Source organism: Beta vulgaris, chromosome 1 (genome assembly GCF_026745355.1).
Source record: "Beta vulgaris subsp. vulgaris cultivar EL10 chromosome 1, EL10.2, whole genome shotgun sequence".
In the NCBI taxonomy this organism is placed as follows: domain Eukaryota; kingdom Viridiplantae; phylum Streptophyta; class Magnoliopsida; order Caryophyllales; family Amaranthaceae; genus Beta; species Beta vulgaris.
The window spans coordinates 55,701,082-55,718,527 of NC_079202.1; the positions used below are offsets into that span (position 1 = coordinate 55,701,082).

General features: G+C 33.9%; 1 protein-coding gene across 1 annotated transcript; it reads right to left on the bottom strand.

The window, feature by feature from the left end:
* Window positions 1-1,393: 1,393 nt before the first annotated feature.
* LOC104905178 (transcription factor bHLH91) lies at window positions 1,394-6,043 on the bottom strand. The gene is made up of 4 exons (XM_010693627.4): window positions 4,576-6,043; window positions 3,232-4,311; window positions 2,415-2,888; window positions 1,394-1,781 (listed from the first exon to the last, which is right to left on the bottom strand). The coding sequence occupies exons 2-4, from the start codon at window positions 4,264-4,266 to the stop codon at window positions 1,674-1,676; spliced, it is 1,617 nt and encodes a 538-aa protein (XP_010691929.1). The 5' UTR covers window positions 4,267-4,311; window positions 4,576-6,043; the 3' UTR covers window positions 1,394-1,673.
* Between the last annotated feature and the right edge of the window lie 11,403 nt (window positions 6,044-17,446).

Consider the following 17,446-nt stretch of genomic DNA (forward strand, 5'->3'; position numbering starts at 1 on the left):
CTTTTTGGGGTAAGATAATCAGGAAATCAATAACAAGAAGGGATCACCTAATTTTAGATGTTTATAACCACAATATATAACTCTTTTCGTAGCAGTGTGGTTTGATCATGGGCTTGCCAAGTTGCATGTACCTGAAAGAGGTGGGCTGGTCCAAACCCAAGCTTACCAGTTAAAACTTATAAAGTAGATTACTCTTTTCCCCCACTTATCTAGTAGTTAGGCTCCGTTTTTTTGGACTAAGAGAATCTGAACTGAATTGAGAGAAATTGGACTGCACAGAAAAATTGAATGAAACGGAACTGAACTGAAATAAGTCCAAAAGAATATGGCGTTACTACCACCTTCAGAGGAGTAATGCAATTATTATTTATTCTTAACAACTTGGCTCGCTTGCGCTGAACTTTGGATGTATTAAAATGCACTTAGTGGACAATTGGTTAGTATCCGAATGATTGAGCTATCAGCCTGCGTAGTGCTCACTGAAGTAACAGAACTCCAAATGACCCAAAACTTTCATACTTTCTATTCTCAGATAATTAAAACACTTAATTTAACGATCTTTAACGCATAATTTGGTCATAAATAAATTGGATTACACATTATTATTCCCTTTGTTTCTAAATGTTTTTTCTATCTTTCTTATTATGGTGTTTTAGAACATTATTCCTAGAGAAATATTACTTTATTTGGACAATAAGGAGTAAGACAAAACTATCACAAAGTTAGAGAGAAGTACCAAAAAGTAAGAGAGAGATTCCAAAAGTGAGATAGAAGTTCCCAAAAAGTAAGAGAAATTGCGAAAAATAATGGGTTTTTCTTGAAATATTCTTGCATTCCTTATAATAACTTTTAGAAATGAAGAGAGTATTAAGAGAAAACGATATTTTAAAACAAACATAATAAGATTTCACATGGTGATGTTTTCTTTCAACACATTAACAAAGACGAAAAAAAAAACTTCAAAATACAAGTATTGCACTAATTCGAAGTAGCTTATAGTGTACCAAAAGTGACGACAGTGATTCGACACTATCCAAATTCCAAAACATCTATTTCACCCCTATAATTTAAGAATCAATATTAGTTGATAAGATCAAAGTACACTAATACATGATTGTAACTTTGAACCAATAAATTACCAATTTGATATCTAAACTTCAAAAAAATATTGTGTATTGTTGGACTGGATTCAATATTATGTTCATCTGACTATCTATAATGGGTAAACTACCCAATAGAGTACCACATAACATATTATTTTTTGTTTGTTTTTTTCCCCTTTACTGTCATTTTTTCAAAATACAAACTTTGTTATCATCTTAAATAATGCAATTTTCATATACAAATCTGAAAATGGAGAGAGAGAGAGAGAGACAGAGCGTGGGCGCATATATGCTAAGAAACTGTCAACTGGACCAATGTATATATGTAGCATCTAACACAACTAATCAAATGCTAATTAGTAGCATAATTATGTCAACAAGGCAACAATAAACTTGGTTAGAATTTCCTAATTAACTTTGAAATGGGTAGACTACACTTAACTATTGTTCTTGATTACAAATTAGCTAGCTAAAAACTAGTAAAAAGTGCATTAGTGAAACCAGACAATTTTCATAGAGAGGCAGATAATTAGTAATTTCCATACACCCATTATTGCCAACTTTCATACTTCATAGCTTCGCTTGCACTGCAACAGAAGTAGCAGCATATTGTCTCTCCACAACTTCAATCAGCTTATTTGCAATTGCACTTGCATACACTGATGACCCTTCACATATCTACCACCAAAACAAACAACCAAGAAATAAGATTAACTTACATGATAAAATTTCATTACCATGGTCTATGGGTACTTATATTTTCTTTTTTGGTGTAAATGAGCGACCAAGTGCACATATATAGACAAGATTTGATCCCAAGTCTTGTATACCACCTCTAGAAGATATTTCATGGGTACTTATATTTTTTTTGGGTCTAAATGAGCGACTAAGCACAATGATATAGGCTTGGTGGGTACTTATATTTCGTTACCATGGTCTATGGGTACTCATATTTTCTTTTTTGGTGAAAATGAGCGACCAAGTGCACAAATATAGACAAGATTTGATCTCAAGTCTTGTGTACCACCCCTAGAGGATATATCGTGGGCACTTATACTCTTTTTGGATCTAAATGAGCGTCTAAACGCAATGATATAGACATGATTCAATCCCAATTCCAAGTCTCGCGTACCACCCTTAGAGAAAACCATGGGTACCGTACTTATATTAGAATTACAAATTTACACCTAATTACAATCACCCTTACCACCATTTAATTATTTATGACCACTAATCAAAGGGGTTGTAAGTTGGTGTGTACGATTACTCATTACCAGAAGAAAATAGTAATGTAAATAGAAAGTTGATTACCTTAGAATTGAAAAGATAACTGTAATAATCCCCAACATGTCCTCCTGCAACATGGCGTAAGTCCAAGTGAAGATCATCAAGATTTCTAGAAACAGTCAATAAACAGTTGATCTTCTTGCGCTGCACAAGCTTAATGGTAACATCATCATCCACAATCCGAACATCAACTTCTGTGTCCTTACACTTCCTCTGGATCCATGAACTTCGTAGTTGGATGGCGGTTGAACCCTTAAACTCCTCATCTGGGTCAGGTTTCACCACAGCTGCCGCCCCGTCGACGCCATTACTAAGGTTGTCCACACCACCATTGGTGCTAGTACCACCAGTGGTGTCTTGATGATTATCAGGCTTATGTCTTTTTATTCTTTCCTTTGACATCCTCTTCTCCTCAAGTAGGAGTTTTAGTTCTCCTACTGTTGTTCTTAGCTCTTTTATGTAGCTTATTGCATCATGAACTATTGATGCTCTATCCCCCTTCATCATTTTTAACAAACATTATCATTCTATGTGCATATTGATCACCCAAACCAGGATATTGACATAAATAATCTCGACTTTTTATCAATCTTCTAAAAAATTTCTTTTATAGTTAATTGAAAGCGACCTCAAAATAATTTGAAGTGCTTTCAACACGACTCAACAAACACGCACAAGAAAAATAACACTTTAAGGCCTGTTCTCAAAACTTGAGATTAATCCTATATATGAACAATAAAAAATTAGGATTATTTTGAGAAGACGGAAGAAGTTTTACACTATTCATATCAAAATCTTATAAATTAAAGTAAGATAGTGGGAAAGATAATGCAAATTATACCTTGGTTTGGTTGGGAACTAGGCCTCTAAGAGTCTGATACTTGTCATTGAAGTTTTGCCTTCTTTGTCTCTCAGTAACAAAATTTTTAGGGCATTTACCTCCTTTACCATCCCCTTTACCAAACTCAAAAACCCCATTACCATGAATATGATGATCTCCATCTTGGTATATCCCAGCAATCCCATTGATAGTATTACCTTCAACATCATCCATCCCACCAAACAAAGAAGAAGTATTCCCATTCCCATTCCCATTCCCATTCCCTAGATTCCCATTCCCTCTTCCACTACTATACCCATGTGCATTTGTATGTGGTAATACAGTCTGATGAAACATAAGGTCCCTCAATAGAGGGGAAGGTTGAGGGGGTAAGTTTAAATGGAACAAAGGGTCATATGACAATGCGGCCGCCGCGGCGGCCGCAGTTGGATCATAAGATATGGTAGAAGAGCCAGACCCTGATGGATTATCCACCATCATATTAGGGTTATTAAGCTCCCCTACAAAGCTTAAAGCTGGTGGTGGTGGCGGCGGCGATTGCGGCTTTCCAAAGGAAAGAGATTGAGTAGGGGGAAGTAAAGAGCTTGAGGAGGAGGTAAAAGAACATCTAGGTAAATGAAGAAGTGTCAGAAGATCAGTTGTAGGTTGCATGTTTTCATCAAAATGAGTAAAACCCATTTCATGATTATTATTATTATTATTGTTATGGTGGTTAACATTATTTGTGGGACCCCATGTATTAAGATCATGATCAGTTGTAGAATTGCAGTTGGGTAACAAATGGGTACTAAAATTGTTACCCATATTAGGGTTTTGGAATTCCATAGAGGAATCAGATTCCTGAATATGTATATGATTGTTGTTGTTGTTGTGGTTGTTGTTAATCATATTCATAGTGTTTGTTTCATGAGAAGAAAAGCCATGATCTTGAATTGCAGAAGAATTTCCATTAATAGTAAGATTAGCAGTTGCAGCAGCTACTTCAGGGATGTTGTTGGGGTCAAAGCAAGAAGCTGCCTCTGTATCATCATACATTTTATCTCTCCTCTTTTTGATACCTTTTTTTGTGGGCCTATGTCTCTGCACAAGATCAGTTCTTTGTTTTTAGTAAATACTATCAAGTATCAAACAACATAAATTCAATGAATAAAAACAAGAAAATTATTGTTGTTCTAACATCAAATTTATTGCATAAAAGGTAATACTGTTTCTTTCACCAAAAGAGAATATCATGATTTTTTTTTGGGGGATTTGGGAAGTTTGGGAAAGAATGTAGAAAATTTAAGTATAAACAAGATGTTTTTGAGCACATATTGAGATAAAATTGTAGTGGAGCATAATTACCTTATATGGGATGTTTAAAATGATCAAATTTTATGAATGTATGAATGAATGAGAAATGGAGGATTGCAATTTAGGAAGAGAGAGAAAGAATGGAGGTTTTGTCTTGGTGTTAGGAAGATGGAATATAAAGGGGAAGGTAGGGTAGGTTTATTTATACTTGGTAAAATGGGGGTATTGAGTTTTTTTTTTTTGTTATTTTTGGGTGTGTGGTTAGTTGGAATTTTATTGGAAATAAACTTTTTATAAGTTTTTGAATGGTTAGTGATAAAATTGTACATATTTTGACTCCTTCATCAATGGTAATTAAAATTATATATTTTTTTGAAATAAACTGAAATGATTGGAGTTTTCCTATCTGAAATGAGTTTCCTTTTTTTCAGGTTAAATTTTGAGATGAACCAATTTCATACACAAATGTTATCTAATGATAAATCTGTTATTTTTTTATGTCGTCTGTGCAAGTAACCAACTCCTCCGTGTCTGTTTAAATATCCTTAATATGCTACTTTCTTGATATCTAACTTAGTAACCGGTAGATGTTTTTATTTCACCCGTATCAATAAAGAAGATTATTGTTATCAAATCTTAACATTAATTATAATTTTTTTAGATTTGACACATTATTTATATGTAAGTAATATCTTTTATTTTTTCAAAAGTAAGGGTTAACTAAATCATGTAAAGCACAATAATAGCTAAGCTAGTGAGGAAATTCACGAGATCAAACAATAAACAAAGTTGTTGTTAGGTGTGATCAATGAGAGAACCGGATATATCACTCCAAGGAACGGAATCTACGCTTTCCTATTAGTTTAATTTCGCCCCACTAGGATCACCGGGTTACCACGAAATAACTAATGAGATACAATGGAGTTGTAATTCACTTATATGATCAATCAAAGTGAATTCTAAAGGACTTTGTGTTTTGGATTGTGATTTACACTCTATGAAAATTAGCTAGAAATTCAAAGAGCAAGCAAGTGTTTAGAGGAGAGAACACTTAACACCTTTTTCTATCTCTTTCACAAGTGAACTACAATGGCCTATTTATAGCCATCAACCTAGGATGCCATTAGTCACAAAGGAGTGATGAAACACCATTGAAGAACTCATTAAAATCTTAATTCATTAGCATGTTAATGAGTATTAAACCTCATGTAACATACTACACTTAACCATCAAGATTAATGCTAAATCAATGACTAGTAACATCCCTCATAATCAACTAAGAGCATCCAAGAACACAAGGTATCCAATGTTGTTTCATTGCCTTGTACACTTAAGTCCATTTATGTATAAATGTTCCAACAATCCTCCTCCCATTTATAATATAAATGGCTAACGACTTGCACAAAATTATTCACAAAACAACATACTTGTGCATAAATAGAAATGTCATAAAGATTGAATTCCTACTTTGTATATGTATACTTTACGATAACTCCAATTGTTATGATAGACTAAGCTTTGAATCAAACAATCACTACGAATTATCAAAGATACAACACACACAAGTACTAACAAAAATTCCTTTAACCCTCTACACCTTTGACGCCATGGTGTCCATATCCATTCATGAGTTTTCCAAGTTAAGCCCCTAACTTGGTGAAGCGGCCAAACTTCTTACTCATATAGGTAGACTTTATGTAATAATCACTCTTGCAATATGAGCATCCTCCAAAAGTCTATTAAGAAATAAATTTTCAACCTCCTTCATTGCAATATTGAGCACTAACCTCGGGATGATTTGCTAATTTAGTGCTCCAAATTACTAAGTAAAGTTGGATCCTCATTGAATTCAAGATTTAGCGTCGTACTAAACGTTGAATCGAGTTTTCTTTGCTAGTAATTTAAGTTGGGCTTTCCACCCCTTTACAATTTTTTATACTATTTTAACTTGACAACACTTTGGCCAAAGACTTTTCCAAGTTAAAATGAACCGTATAAAAATTCAAGATTGCGACTCCATGTTATATAAAATCAAGCATATAATAGTGTCGCATTTCCATATGCTATGATTTACAATATAAACATGATAGTGTACCCCTTTAATAAAATAGAAGTATATCACAATAACTAGTGATATGATACATGGACTAGCCACACAATCACTTCACATATCAAATGAATATCACTCCATCTATTTAATTTACATGACAATTATTATAGTACTTGAAAATGCTCCACAAACTAATTCTTGGATTTCCAAGGAATTACACATCCAAGAAGAAACACCTCCTTTATGAAGAATAAACCTCCTCCACAAAGAAACAACATTTTCATAAAGAATAAACCTCCATGAAAATATCATCTTCTAGTAAAAAATACCAATTCCTAAATCCATGACTTAATTTGTATCAAAATATATAATCCTTCTTATACCAAAAGCCATATATTTTCATTTTCAATCAAGACATGTCACTTAAATAAATTGAGTCAAAGATAATAAATTAAATAATTATCTTTCTTTATACTTATCCCAAGTATAAAGGCTTAATTTATATGCATAAAAATACATTTCATAAATCAATATCCAAGTATAAGATTTCTCCTCCCATATATATACAAATTTTACCATATGACCATATGTTACCAAATTTGATATATAAACACTTATACTTTTGATTTATCATGAGACCATATCTCAAAAATTATTGTGAAAGTAAACATCACAATAAACATACTATCTTTACCAAGAAAAGTACTCCTAATAATCTTTGATTATTATCATTCTTGATTAAAACCATATATCATAGAACATTGTTAATAAATGCACATAGTTCTATTAAACCATAAAACCACATCAATAATTAAATTGATCATCATACATATGACATCAATACGTAGGACAAAAACAATTATAAATAGACATGCATTTTACCTTTAACAAATACTAACCATAGTTCGTAGAAGAAACCATATCCAACTCTTGGAAATTCAAGACCCATATCCTTGAGAGGTGAAAACATATCCAAAAGAAAATTAAACTAATAGATTGTTAGGTGTGATCAATGAGAGAACCGGATATATCACTCCAAGGAACGGAATCTACGCTTTCCTATTAGTTTAATTTCGCCCCACTAGGATCACCGGGTTACCACGAAATAACTAATGAGATACAATGGAGTTGTAATTCACTTATATGATCAATCAAAGTGAATTCTAAAGGACTTTGTGTTTTGGATTGTGATTTACACTCTATGAAAATTAGCTAGAAATTCAAAGAGCAAGCAAGTGTTTAGAGGAGAGAACACTTAACACCTTTTTCTATCTCTTTCACAAGTGAACTACAATGGCCTATTTATAGCCATCAACCTAGGATGCCATTAGTCACAAAGGAGTGATGAAACACCATTGAAGAACTCATTAAAATCTTAATTCATTAGCATGTTAATGAGTATTAAACCTCATGTAACATACTACACTTAACCATCAAGATTAATGCTAAATCAATGACTAGTAACATCCCTCATAATCAACTAAGAGCATCCAAGAACACAAGGTATCCAATGTTGTTTCATTGCCTTGTACACTTAAGTCCATTTATGTATAAATGTTCCAACAGTTGTAAAATAAAAGGGATGCCATTTTCAGAGATTATCAAACAATATTTTCTATTGCTCGATCATAAGTTGAATTACGTTGTATATTAATGTCTATCTTTAGTAAGCGGATTATCTTCTTATAAGTTTATATTTCACTAACTAAATTTTTGGTTATTGGGCACAACAGTAAGCCGGCAAGAGATTCCTTCTCTCTCTCCTCCTATGCCGATGGGACCCACATATGATCTTCCTGATTTTGGTACCCTCTCTTCTCCATTGTTGCAGAGCTGACAGTAGACACTTCATTTTTTTTTTTTTTTTAAGCTTATCTCACTCTTGTGCATATTCACTTTTATGCCCCTGTTGAACTACCACTAGCAAACCAAAACTGAAGCTGGAACAAGGGTAAATGAGGAAAACTAGGTGAAGTTGTGTATAAAGTTGCAGTGATCAATTTTAAGGACTTTTTGTCATTAGTAGTAAGAGTTTTGTGTATAAAGTTTTATCATTTTAAGGACCCTAAATTAGTCATTAACTCATTATAACCAAGTAATACTGGGTCTACTCTCCTCTCTACTTTCAAAAACCCTAACCTCCATTTTTTATTTTTAAAGGGGCTTCCATCGGTTTTACCGTTGGAAAACCCCCACCTTTGCTTTTTTTATTTGTTTTTTAGGTTTCCAATAACGATTTCTCCTTCGAAAGACAGGGTTTTCGATCTCCTTCGTAAGAAAAGGTTTTTCGATCTCCTTCGAAAGACAAGGTTTTTCGACCTCTTTCGAAAGATAGGGTTTTTCTCCTCTTTTAGAGGGGGAATTTCTACAGGTTACAATCCGGGATACTAAATCTAATGGATTGCCGTGAAATTATTTTGTTGGTGAAGAATTATGCGGGATCATAAAGGTTATCAATTTTTCGAATACGGTCAGATGAATCCGACGGAAATCATCCTCACGACTACAAGGGATCGTTAGATTGTCTCTCCAACAAGGCTGTATTTTCCAGCGATATAAGCGGGAGATGTTCCACATTGCAAGATTTGTTTGACGATCGTAATTTTTATGAAGGAAATTTTGTTTGATTCAACTTATGTATTTGTTTGATTCGATTGCTTATGTAGATGTCGTATGACTTTTTATTAATGAATTAATTTTACTATTCAAAAAAAAAAAAAGTAATACTGGGTCTAATATATTAAAAGACGTGTGTGTACCTAAGTCATGTTAATTAACAAAAGTAAAATTAGCTTGCAACAAGATTTGAAACCGTGACCTATTGCTATTATACATAACACAATTACCATCTCAACCAACTTTTAATCATGCTTTTAGTATCCACATTATTGCATTTGTACCTTTAAATATTGAGTTTCCTTAATATATTTTAGTAGGGATGGAAAAAAATGCATACCAAGTTCGAAAACAGAATACCCATCCAAAACAACACGTAGACCTAAATACTAATTAACTCATTATAACCAAGTAATACTGAATCTAATGGTGAGGTTTGTATTCCACTAGAGATACATTATGGTGGAATTTCCTTACCATCCTCTTACTTCCGGAAGGTTTTGCCTGTGTAGTTGAATTTGTCATATTAACTTGTACGAAGTTCTTAGGACAGTTTACCTTACCAATTAAAAAAAGTCATTATCTCATCATACAAATATATGTGACACTAAAAAACTCAAGAAGGTGAATAAGTCATAAACACATGGCCGGTCGTTATAGCTTTATTACCTGGACTTTTGCCAAAAGTTAAATCGTAAAATATTAAAGATTCACCTTTGAAAATAAAACTAACTAAAATCCAACGTTTTGGTTGCTTAAACACTATTAGATCAGTTGACTGTTCGCAATAAAAATAGAATTGCTACTAGTATCAAAATCTAAGGTATCTTCCATCATTCAAAAACCGCTACAAAAGCTACCTCTACCATAAAAGCAACTTTTTGTAATTTTTACACAATTTCAAGTTCTCAATTACTAAAACCTTCCTTAAACCACTTCTTTACCAAACGTCACTCATTATCTAGTAGAGTATTGACTTAGTCATACCTCTTACGGTTCGTTTGGTAGTCGTTAATAAATGATGGTAATGGGAGCAAATTTTAATTATAATGTTGCAACTAGGGCTGGTAATGATGCGAGTCAAGCTCGAGTTTGACTAAACTTGACTTGAACTCGAAAACTCATACTCAAACTCGACTCGACCTGAAAACTCGCGAGTTTCAAATTGTCAAGCTCGAACTCGAACTCGAAACCTAAACTCGAACTCGTCTCAAGCTCGAACTCGAACTCGTTTCAAGCTTTTTGGTCATTTGATAAGTTTCTATTTTTCATAGAAGAAATTCTTTACTTTGCTTTTTGGTCATTCTATACACTTTTTTTTTCATTTTTAAAAAAAAAGAAAAGTACAAGTATTTTTATAGAAAAAATATAAAGTTAAAATTTCTTAAAAAATTAAAAGTATATATATATAAAATTTTATCGAGTATCTCACGAGTTTCTCGAGTCGAGTATTGAGTGGCTCGACTCGACTCGTTAACCTGTCGAGTCAAGTCCGAGCTCGAGTTTGACCGAGCTTTGACCGAGCCGAGTTCGAGTAGCTCACGAGCTGTCTCAACTCATTGCCAGCCCTAGTTGCAACGCAAGCACCCTTATAATCTCCATGGGGAAGCAGTTTCAGCCCCAAGTTTGTGTTTTTCTTTCCAAGGGGAAGCAATCTCACCCTAAGTTTGTGTTTTTTCTCCAAGGGGAAACAAGTTTCATTAGCACTCATTAGCACTCATTACCACCTGCAAGGTGGTATTGGATGGGAACGAAAATTAAAGAAAAAAAAAAGACACTTTAGGATAAATTAGCATTACCATGAGAATGAATAATAATTTTCTTTACAAATTTACATACAGATTCATTTTCATTACCACTATTTATAACCAACTACCAAACGTGTCGTTAAAGCTACTTGAAATACTACTTATCGTCAAACACGCGCATACTTAGTAGCATGATTTTAATTCCTTACATATTAAAGGGAATTTTCATCAGGTGCCCATAAAATTTTGCAATCATCAAGTATCCTTGCAAACATTAAAATTAACAAGATATGCTATTAAGGTATATGACCTCCATTTTAAATTAATTGACACATGTTTCTTCTTCAGTGTACCAATTTATTTGTCACATGTATACACTTTTTGACAATTTTTTCTTTACGCTTCACTTCTTTCTCGTTACTTTTCCACTTTTTTAATAGATCGTGCCAAAATGGTTTTGATAATTAATTTGGATGCAGAAGCATTAAAATTTTATTTTGAGACAAATCACAACAGAATGCAACTTCATCTCTGATGATAAAAGCTAATATAACTAAGGGTCTGTTCTCTTCGACATAAAACAGCTGAATTGAACTGAACTGAACTGAATTGAACAGAATTGAACTGAACTGAATTGAACTGAATTGAACAGAATTGAACTGAACTGAATTGAACTGAATAGTGATATGTGAGAGTAAAAGTATTGTCAAGAGCTGAACTGAACTGAAAATAAGCTGGGAAAAACAGGCCCTAACCCTACTTCATGAGGTCGTTCTAATATCTTGCAAAAAGTATATATACAAGAGTTCTATAAACCTACATACACACCTTCCCAACTAGCATCTCTGTAGCGGTTCTCTTTTCTTTGCAAATAGGGAGACCCTATAATATAAGGAATGTACTAAGCTTAGAGTGATAGTAATACTAAAAAGGAAACATTATTCTAAATTAGAGCCTTCATAAAAATATACTTAAGAAGTTTTGATGTTAATAGGATAATAATTAATATAATTTTTGATATATCTCAACAGTACCTTTTATATTTCAAAATTTTCGAAACCAAGGTACCTAAATAAATTTTGCTAAACACTAGGTGAAATTTCCTTTTTTTTAAAAGAAAATAAGCATACTTAAAGTTGCAATCATTAGCAAGAAGATAACATAATACGTCCAAAGGGTTCTCTCCTTTCCCCATTCTCTCTCTAAATTACCCCCAAAATCTAGAAACCCTAAACTTTCCACGCCGTCCCGAGCCGGCTTTGCTGGTGGCTGGTTGAGTGCACGCCGATCACCGAATTGTCGGCGACCTGCTCCCATCTTTACCGCTTATTTTTTTTTACTAGTTTTTAGGTTGTTTTAGTTTATTGTCTCCTTCCCCTTCGCCGTTTTTCCCTTCCCATTTACCTATTTCCCGCCCCCGTCGTCCATTTAGTCGGCCCCTGTTGCGTTCGCCGTACCTCCCTTTCCCTTCCCCTGTTACGTTTGTCGGACCTCTTTTTCCCCTCCCCTGTTATGTTAGTTGGTCTCCCCCTTCCTTCCCCATTATCGCGGTGCCTCAGGCTAGTGTATCTCGTCGAGTCGCTGATTTTGTTATCCCTGTTTGGCGTCTTAGGGCATTTCCCCTTCTCCATCCTCTGTTCGTGCGTCTCCCACTCCCCATCCCCCATTCGTGCATCTCCCTTTTCCCTTGGTTTTCAGGCTTCCCTTTCCTCTCCCCTGGTTTTCGGACTTCCCCTCCCCCTGATTGTTGGTATCCCCTCCCTAGTTATATTAGATATAAGCGTGCTGGTTTTTTTCCTAGTATGCGTGGTAAATCTCCAAATAGTTGAAGTTGTTTCTCTCGAGTTGTAGAAGCTGTTATTTGTAGTTGGTTGTGGAAATCACAAAGTGTCTGTCAGTTGGACAAGGATGGTACTACCTTAGACCTTAGAAAAATGCAAGCAAGTTGAGAGTGTAGATCCAATAGTTAGGGATCCCTCCGTTGGTCATTCTAAAGATTGTGAGCATGGACGAGGCGATGAAAAGATTTCATGGTTCGTGTGTTTTTCGGTTTCTCGAATCGGAGAAGTGTTCAAGAGCTCAAAATATTTAGCTCTCTTCTTAGCTTGGCATTGATCTTAATGATCTTTACCTTGAAAAAATCAAATCTGAAGGCGGCACCCCAGTTGCATCTGGTGGTTTTTAGGATGCCAACTCAAATGCATTTCTCCTACCAAAAGGAGAAACCTGCAATACTCTCTCAAGAGAGTAATGAGTCACCTAGTAACATGACTCTTCAAAAAATAATGAGCCAATAATTCCAAGCGACAGAAGGATGTTGGGATTGCTCATCTGGTGAGATACGAAGCTCGTCGTTGGTTGATAATTGTCCGGATCATGAACGAGATTCACTTCTTCCACTTCCATCGGTTTTGCCTCAATCATCACAATCATTGAATAACACGACCTCTATAAAATACGATATTTTATCGGTTTTACTTGTTTTCGTTTTATATGGTTTGTAAGAGCTAATAAAACTCCTTTAGTTTTGTTTGCTTTGTTTTATTTGGTTGTAATAACATCAGGTTGTACTTCCTTTTTTTTTTTTAATTAATGCACGTTTTCTTGTTGTAAAAAAAAATCTTTAGCAAGATTATACATATTTCCAGTTCTTGTAAGTGGAATTAGGGGTGAGCAGAAATTCTGTGTACCCAAATCCAGACCCGGGCCCGGTATGGACCCGGTCCAACTGGGTCCGGGTCCAAAAAATGGACCCGGTTACTTCCGGTTCCAATTCTGGGTAGAATTTTGTTGGACCTGGTACCTGGTGGGTACCCGGTTTTGTCCAATTCCGGCTCTAGGTACCCGATTGGAGCGAGTCTGGGTTCGGGTACCCGATTGGAGCGAGTCTGGGTTCGGGTACCCGATACTTAGAATTGGTTTTTTTCATATACTCATGTAGAATTGGTAATAGGATAATAGTTGTTAAGTAAAAAGTAAGTTAGTATTTAGTAGGCCTTTTAGCCCATTTAATTTTTTTTAAAATTTTATAGCTCAATTTGCCCATCTTAGTATGTTGTTAAACTTACAACTGGGTACCCAATTTTGGACCTGGTACCCACCGGTTCCGAGTCTAGGTCCGCAAATTTAAGACCCGGTTGGACCAGTTCCAATTCCAATTTCAGATTTTTAATACCCACTGGGTCCGATTCTGGACCCGGGTCTATGAAATTATACCGGGTACCTAGTTGTGTTCACCCCTAAGTGGAATAATGTCGGGAGTACATACATAAGATATAACACAAGGGGATAGAACGAAAGCCGCATAAAATGATGCATGTAGATAAAACAGGCTTAATCAACTATAATTTCGTAATTTTGGATGCCATTTATCTTAATTCGTAAGTCTTGTGGGTGGTATTTAGGACTTAAAATCGAATTTCGTCTATATCACTACGCTTAGTCGCTCTCTAACACCCAATTAAATTATAACTGACTTAACTTAAAATAATACTTCCTCTGTCCCATAATATAGTGCTTGCATTCCATTTTGAATGTTTCAGAATATTATTTTTGTTTCTATTTTTTAATTCCACAATTTGATGAGCCAAATACACTCGATGAGTCACTCTCCTTTAATTTATTCAATAAGTCTAACTTAGCGTCATCCCTTATGTAATAGAGATAACAAACAATATAATTACAAGCCTATAACCCATAATAGCAAAATCGAACATTCGCTATTACCTATTGACCCAAAAGTCATCTAATTGCATGTCCTAAACTCAGGAAGTATAAAATCTCTTCATGATTTCATTTTGCGCTTAAATTATTCATACAACAACTCGAGGTATCTCTGAAATCCAAAAACTGTTCTTTTTATTGAAAGATAGAAAAAGATGAAGAGCAATTGCCAAATACAAATGGTCTCACTTGAGGAAGAATAGAAAATTATTCTAACTCTAAATTTGTTTGTCTTTAATAATTACTGCAAATTATTGTATGCAAATGTCAAATCAGATGTTAGTTAAATAAAATGCAATAGTAATCACATAAGTAATTAAAAGGACTCAATGTTCTATGGTATTCTATTAAGGGTTACGTACAAGTTATGATTCACTTGTATCACCTAAGATAAGATAGATAACTATCTTAAATTATATTTATATAAGTATCATCTTTTAACCAACTAACATAATTGAAGGATTATCAAAGTTTTACATGAGCCCTCACCCCTTAGCTTTTGTTTTCAGCAGTTTATTTCACATTATGTAAACTCAAACTCTGAAATACTATGTTACTTTGTTCACCAAAAAAAACAGAAACAAACTTATGATCATGTCTAGGGTTGCTTACCAGTCGAGTCGAGTCCAAACTGTGGTCTGCTCGACTTGTGTTCATTTAAGTTTATCCGAGCTTGAGCCGAACTTGAAGCTTAACGAGCCGAACTTTGACCAAATTTAAACAAGCCGAGTTCGAACTGTTCACGAACAAGCTTAATTCTTTATCACCCCTAGTTTCTACATGTTTTCTTTATTTTTTTTAACATTTGAGATTTATAGGTTTTTTTATTAGACGAAACTATTAACTTATTATTTTGTGATATCTAGGTTCATATATTTAGGTATATATATATATATATATATATATATATATATATATAAATATACTATTTTTCTAAATAAATGTATATATAATCGAGCTTGTTCACGAGCTTTCGGACCGAGCTTTACCTAAATCATCAGCTCGGGTCGTTAAAGTCTTGAGTCGTGTTCGAATACCAGTCGAGCCACCACGAGCCGAGCTTTGGCCGAGTGATCCTGAACTGTTCGCGAATAGGCCAGGCTCATTATCACCTAATCATGATAAATAATCTATACAAATATATTAAAAGGCGTTCCTATCAAAGGAACGGTGCCACATGACACTCTTCTGAAACTTCTAATACACATGTTTATAATCTCCTTTAAAAAATGTTAACAATATGTAGGTACTAGGAATCGAACATAATGCTTAATGTGAAATGAAATGAAATGAAACGTGAGAGTTTGACCACTAATCCACCATAATTTCAATGCTTAATGTTTCGAAGTAAAATATAATAAAGTCTTATAATTATATGTAATTATATAATAATACTTCATCCGTTCTGCTTTAAATGAAAAGTTGGGTGAAGTGACACTATTCATTATGGATAAAAAAAAATGACACTATTCATTGATCAATATTGACTCCAATTTATCGCCAATATATAAAGAAAAACATAGTCAAGTGAGATCTTGTTAGATCTTTCTCGATACTTACTATCAAATTATAACTTTTTTTATATTTTTTACGTCTGCACAACTAAAAATATTAATGATTAAAGAAGCGCGTTGGGTTGCGTGAAAAAAACAAATGTTTCATTTAAAACAGGACGGAGGAAATACGTAATTATGAAGACACATACAAACTTTTTTGATCTCTAACACTTTTATTAAGTAATACTAACATTCCCTTACCCTAATTGCATTGAAATTGTTATTTTTATCCCCAATTCCTTAATAAGTTTTTTTTAAAGACAATTTATCATGCCATAACGTCTATTTTCCAATTTGTATTAGACAAAATATTACGAAAAAATAATAAAATAAAGTATGAAATTTATGAATAATAATATATTTGATAATTAACCGAACAGAGACATCACCCGAGCTAAATTACTACTAGTTCTTTATTACAACCCGTTTAATTTTCCATTGGACACCAAATTGTAGCAAGAAAGTAGCATAACCAATGCGAAAGCGGCTAATTCACGCAATATTAGGGGATTTATCTGCCATAACTTAAGTTAGTTTAGGTTGTCTGAGTAAAACAGAATTGAACATAGTAAAGTAAAATAAAAATAAAAAAGTGGGCCCACTAATTAGCAAGAAATCCACGCAAAATGGCAGCCTGAACTAACTCTCCCTTTTTATTAACCGTTTTAAGGGTTCTTCAAAGAATGAGATAATTATTCTTTTTCTCTCTCTTCAAGTAATAAGTAGGTGAAAGCGAAAGTCTAGTACTTAAAGAAATTTAAACCCACCAAGTTGGTTAGTTTGGGATTTCATTATACAAATTATATCATCAACATTGCATGATTCTCTTTTTGTTGCCTGAATTGGTGGCATATCTTTTCTTTTTCTTTGGACTTTGGAGGCCTTTAGGCACCTTAATATTACTTCTTCTCCTTCCTTTAGGGTCTGTTCTCTTCGGCATAAAACAACTGAATTGAACTGAACTGAAATGAGCTAAAATGAATAGTGATATGTGAGAGTAAAAGTATTGTCCAGAGCTGAGTTGAGTTGAACTGAATAAGACTGAACTGAATTGAACTGAAAATAAGTTGGGAGAACAGACCCTTATTATTGATTTTATTTGACTTTTTAAGGTCAAAATTTTTAAAAAATTTGTATAAAACAAATATTATATGCAACCTCATTGATTTTTTTTTTTTTTTATGTTTTGCACTTTATAATTAGTTAAATAATTTTTAAGATATGGTTAT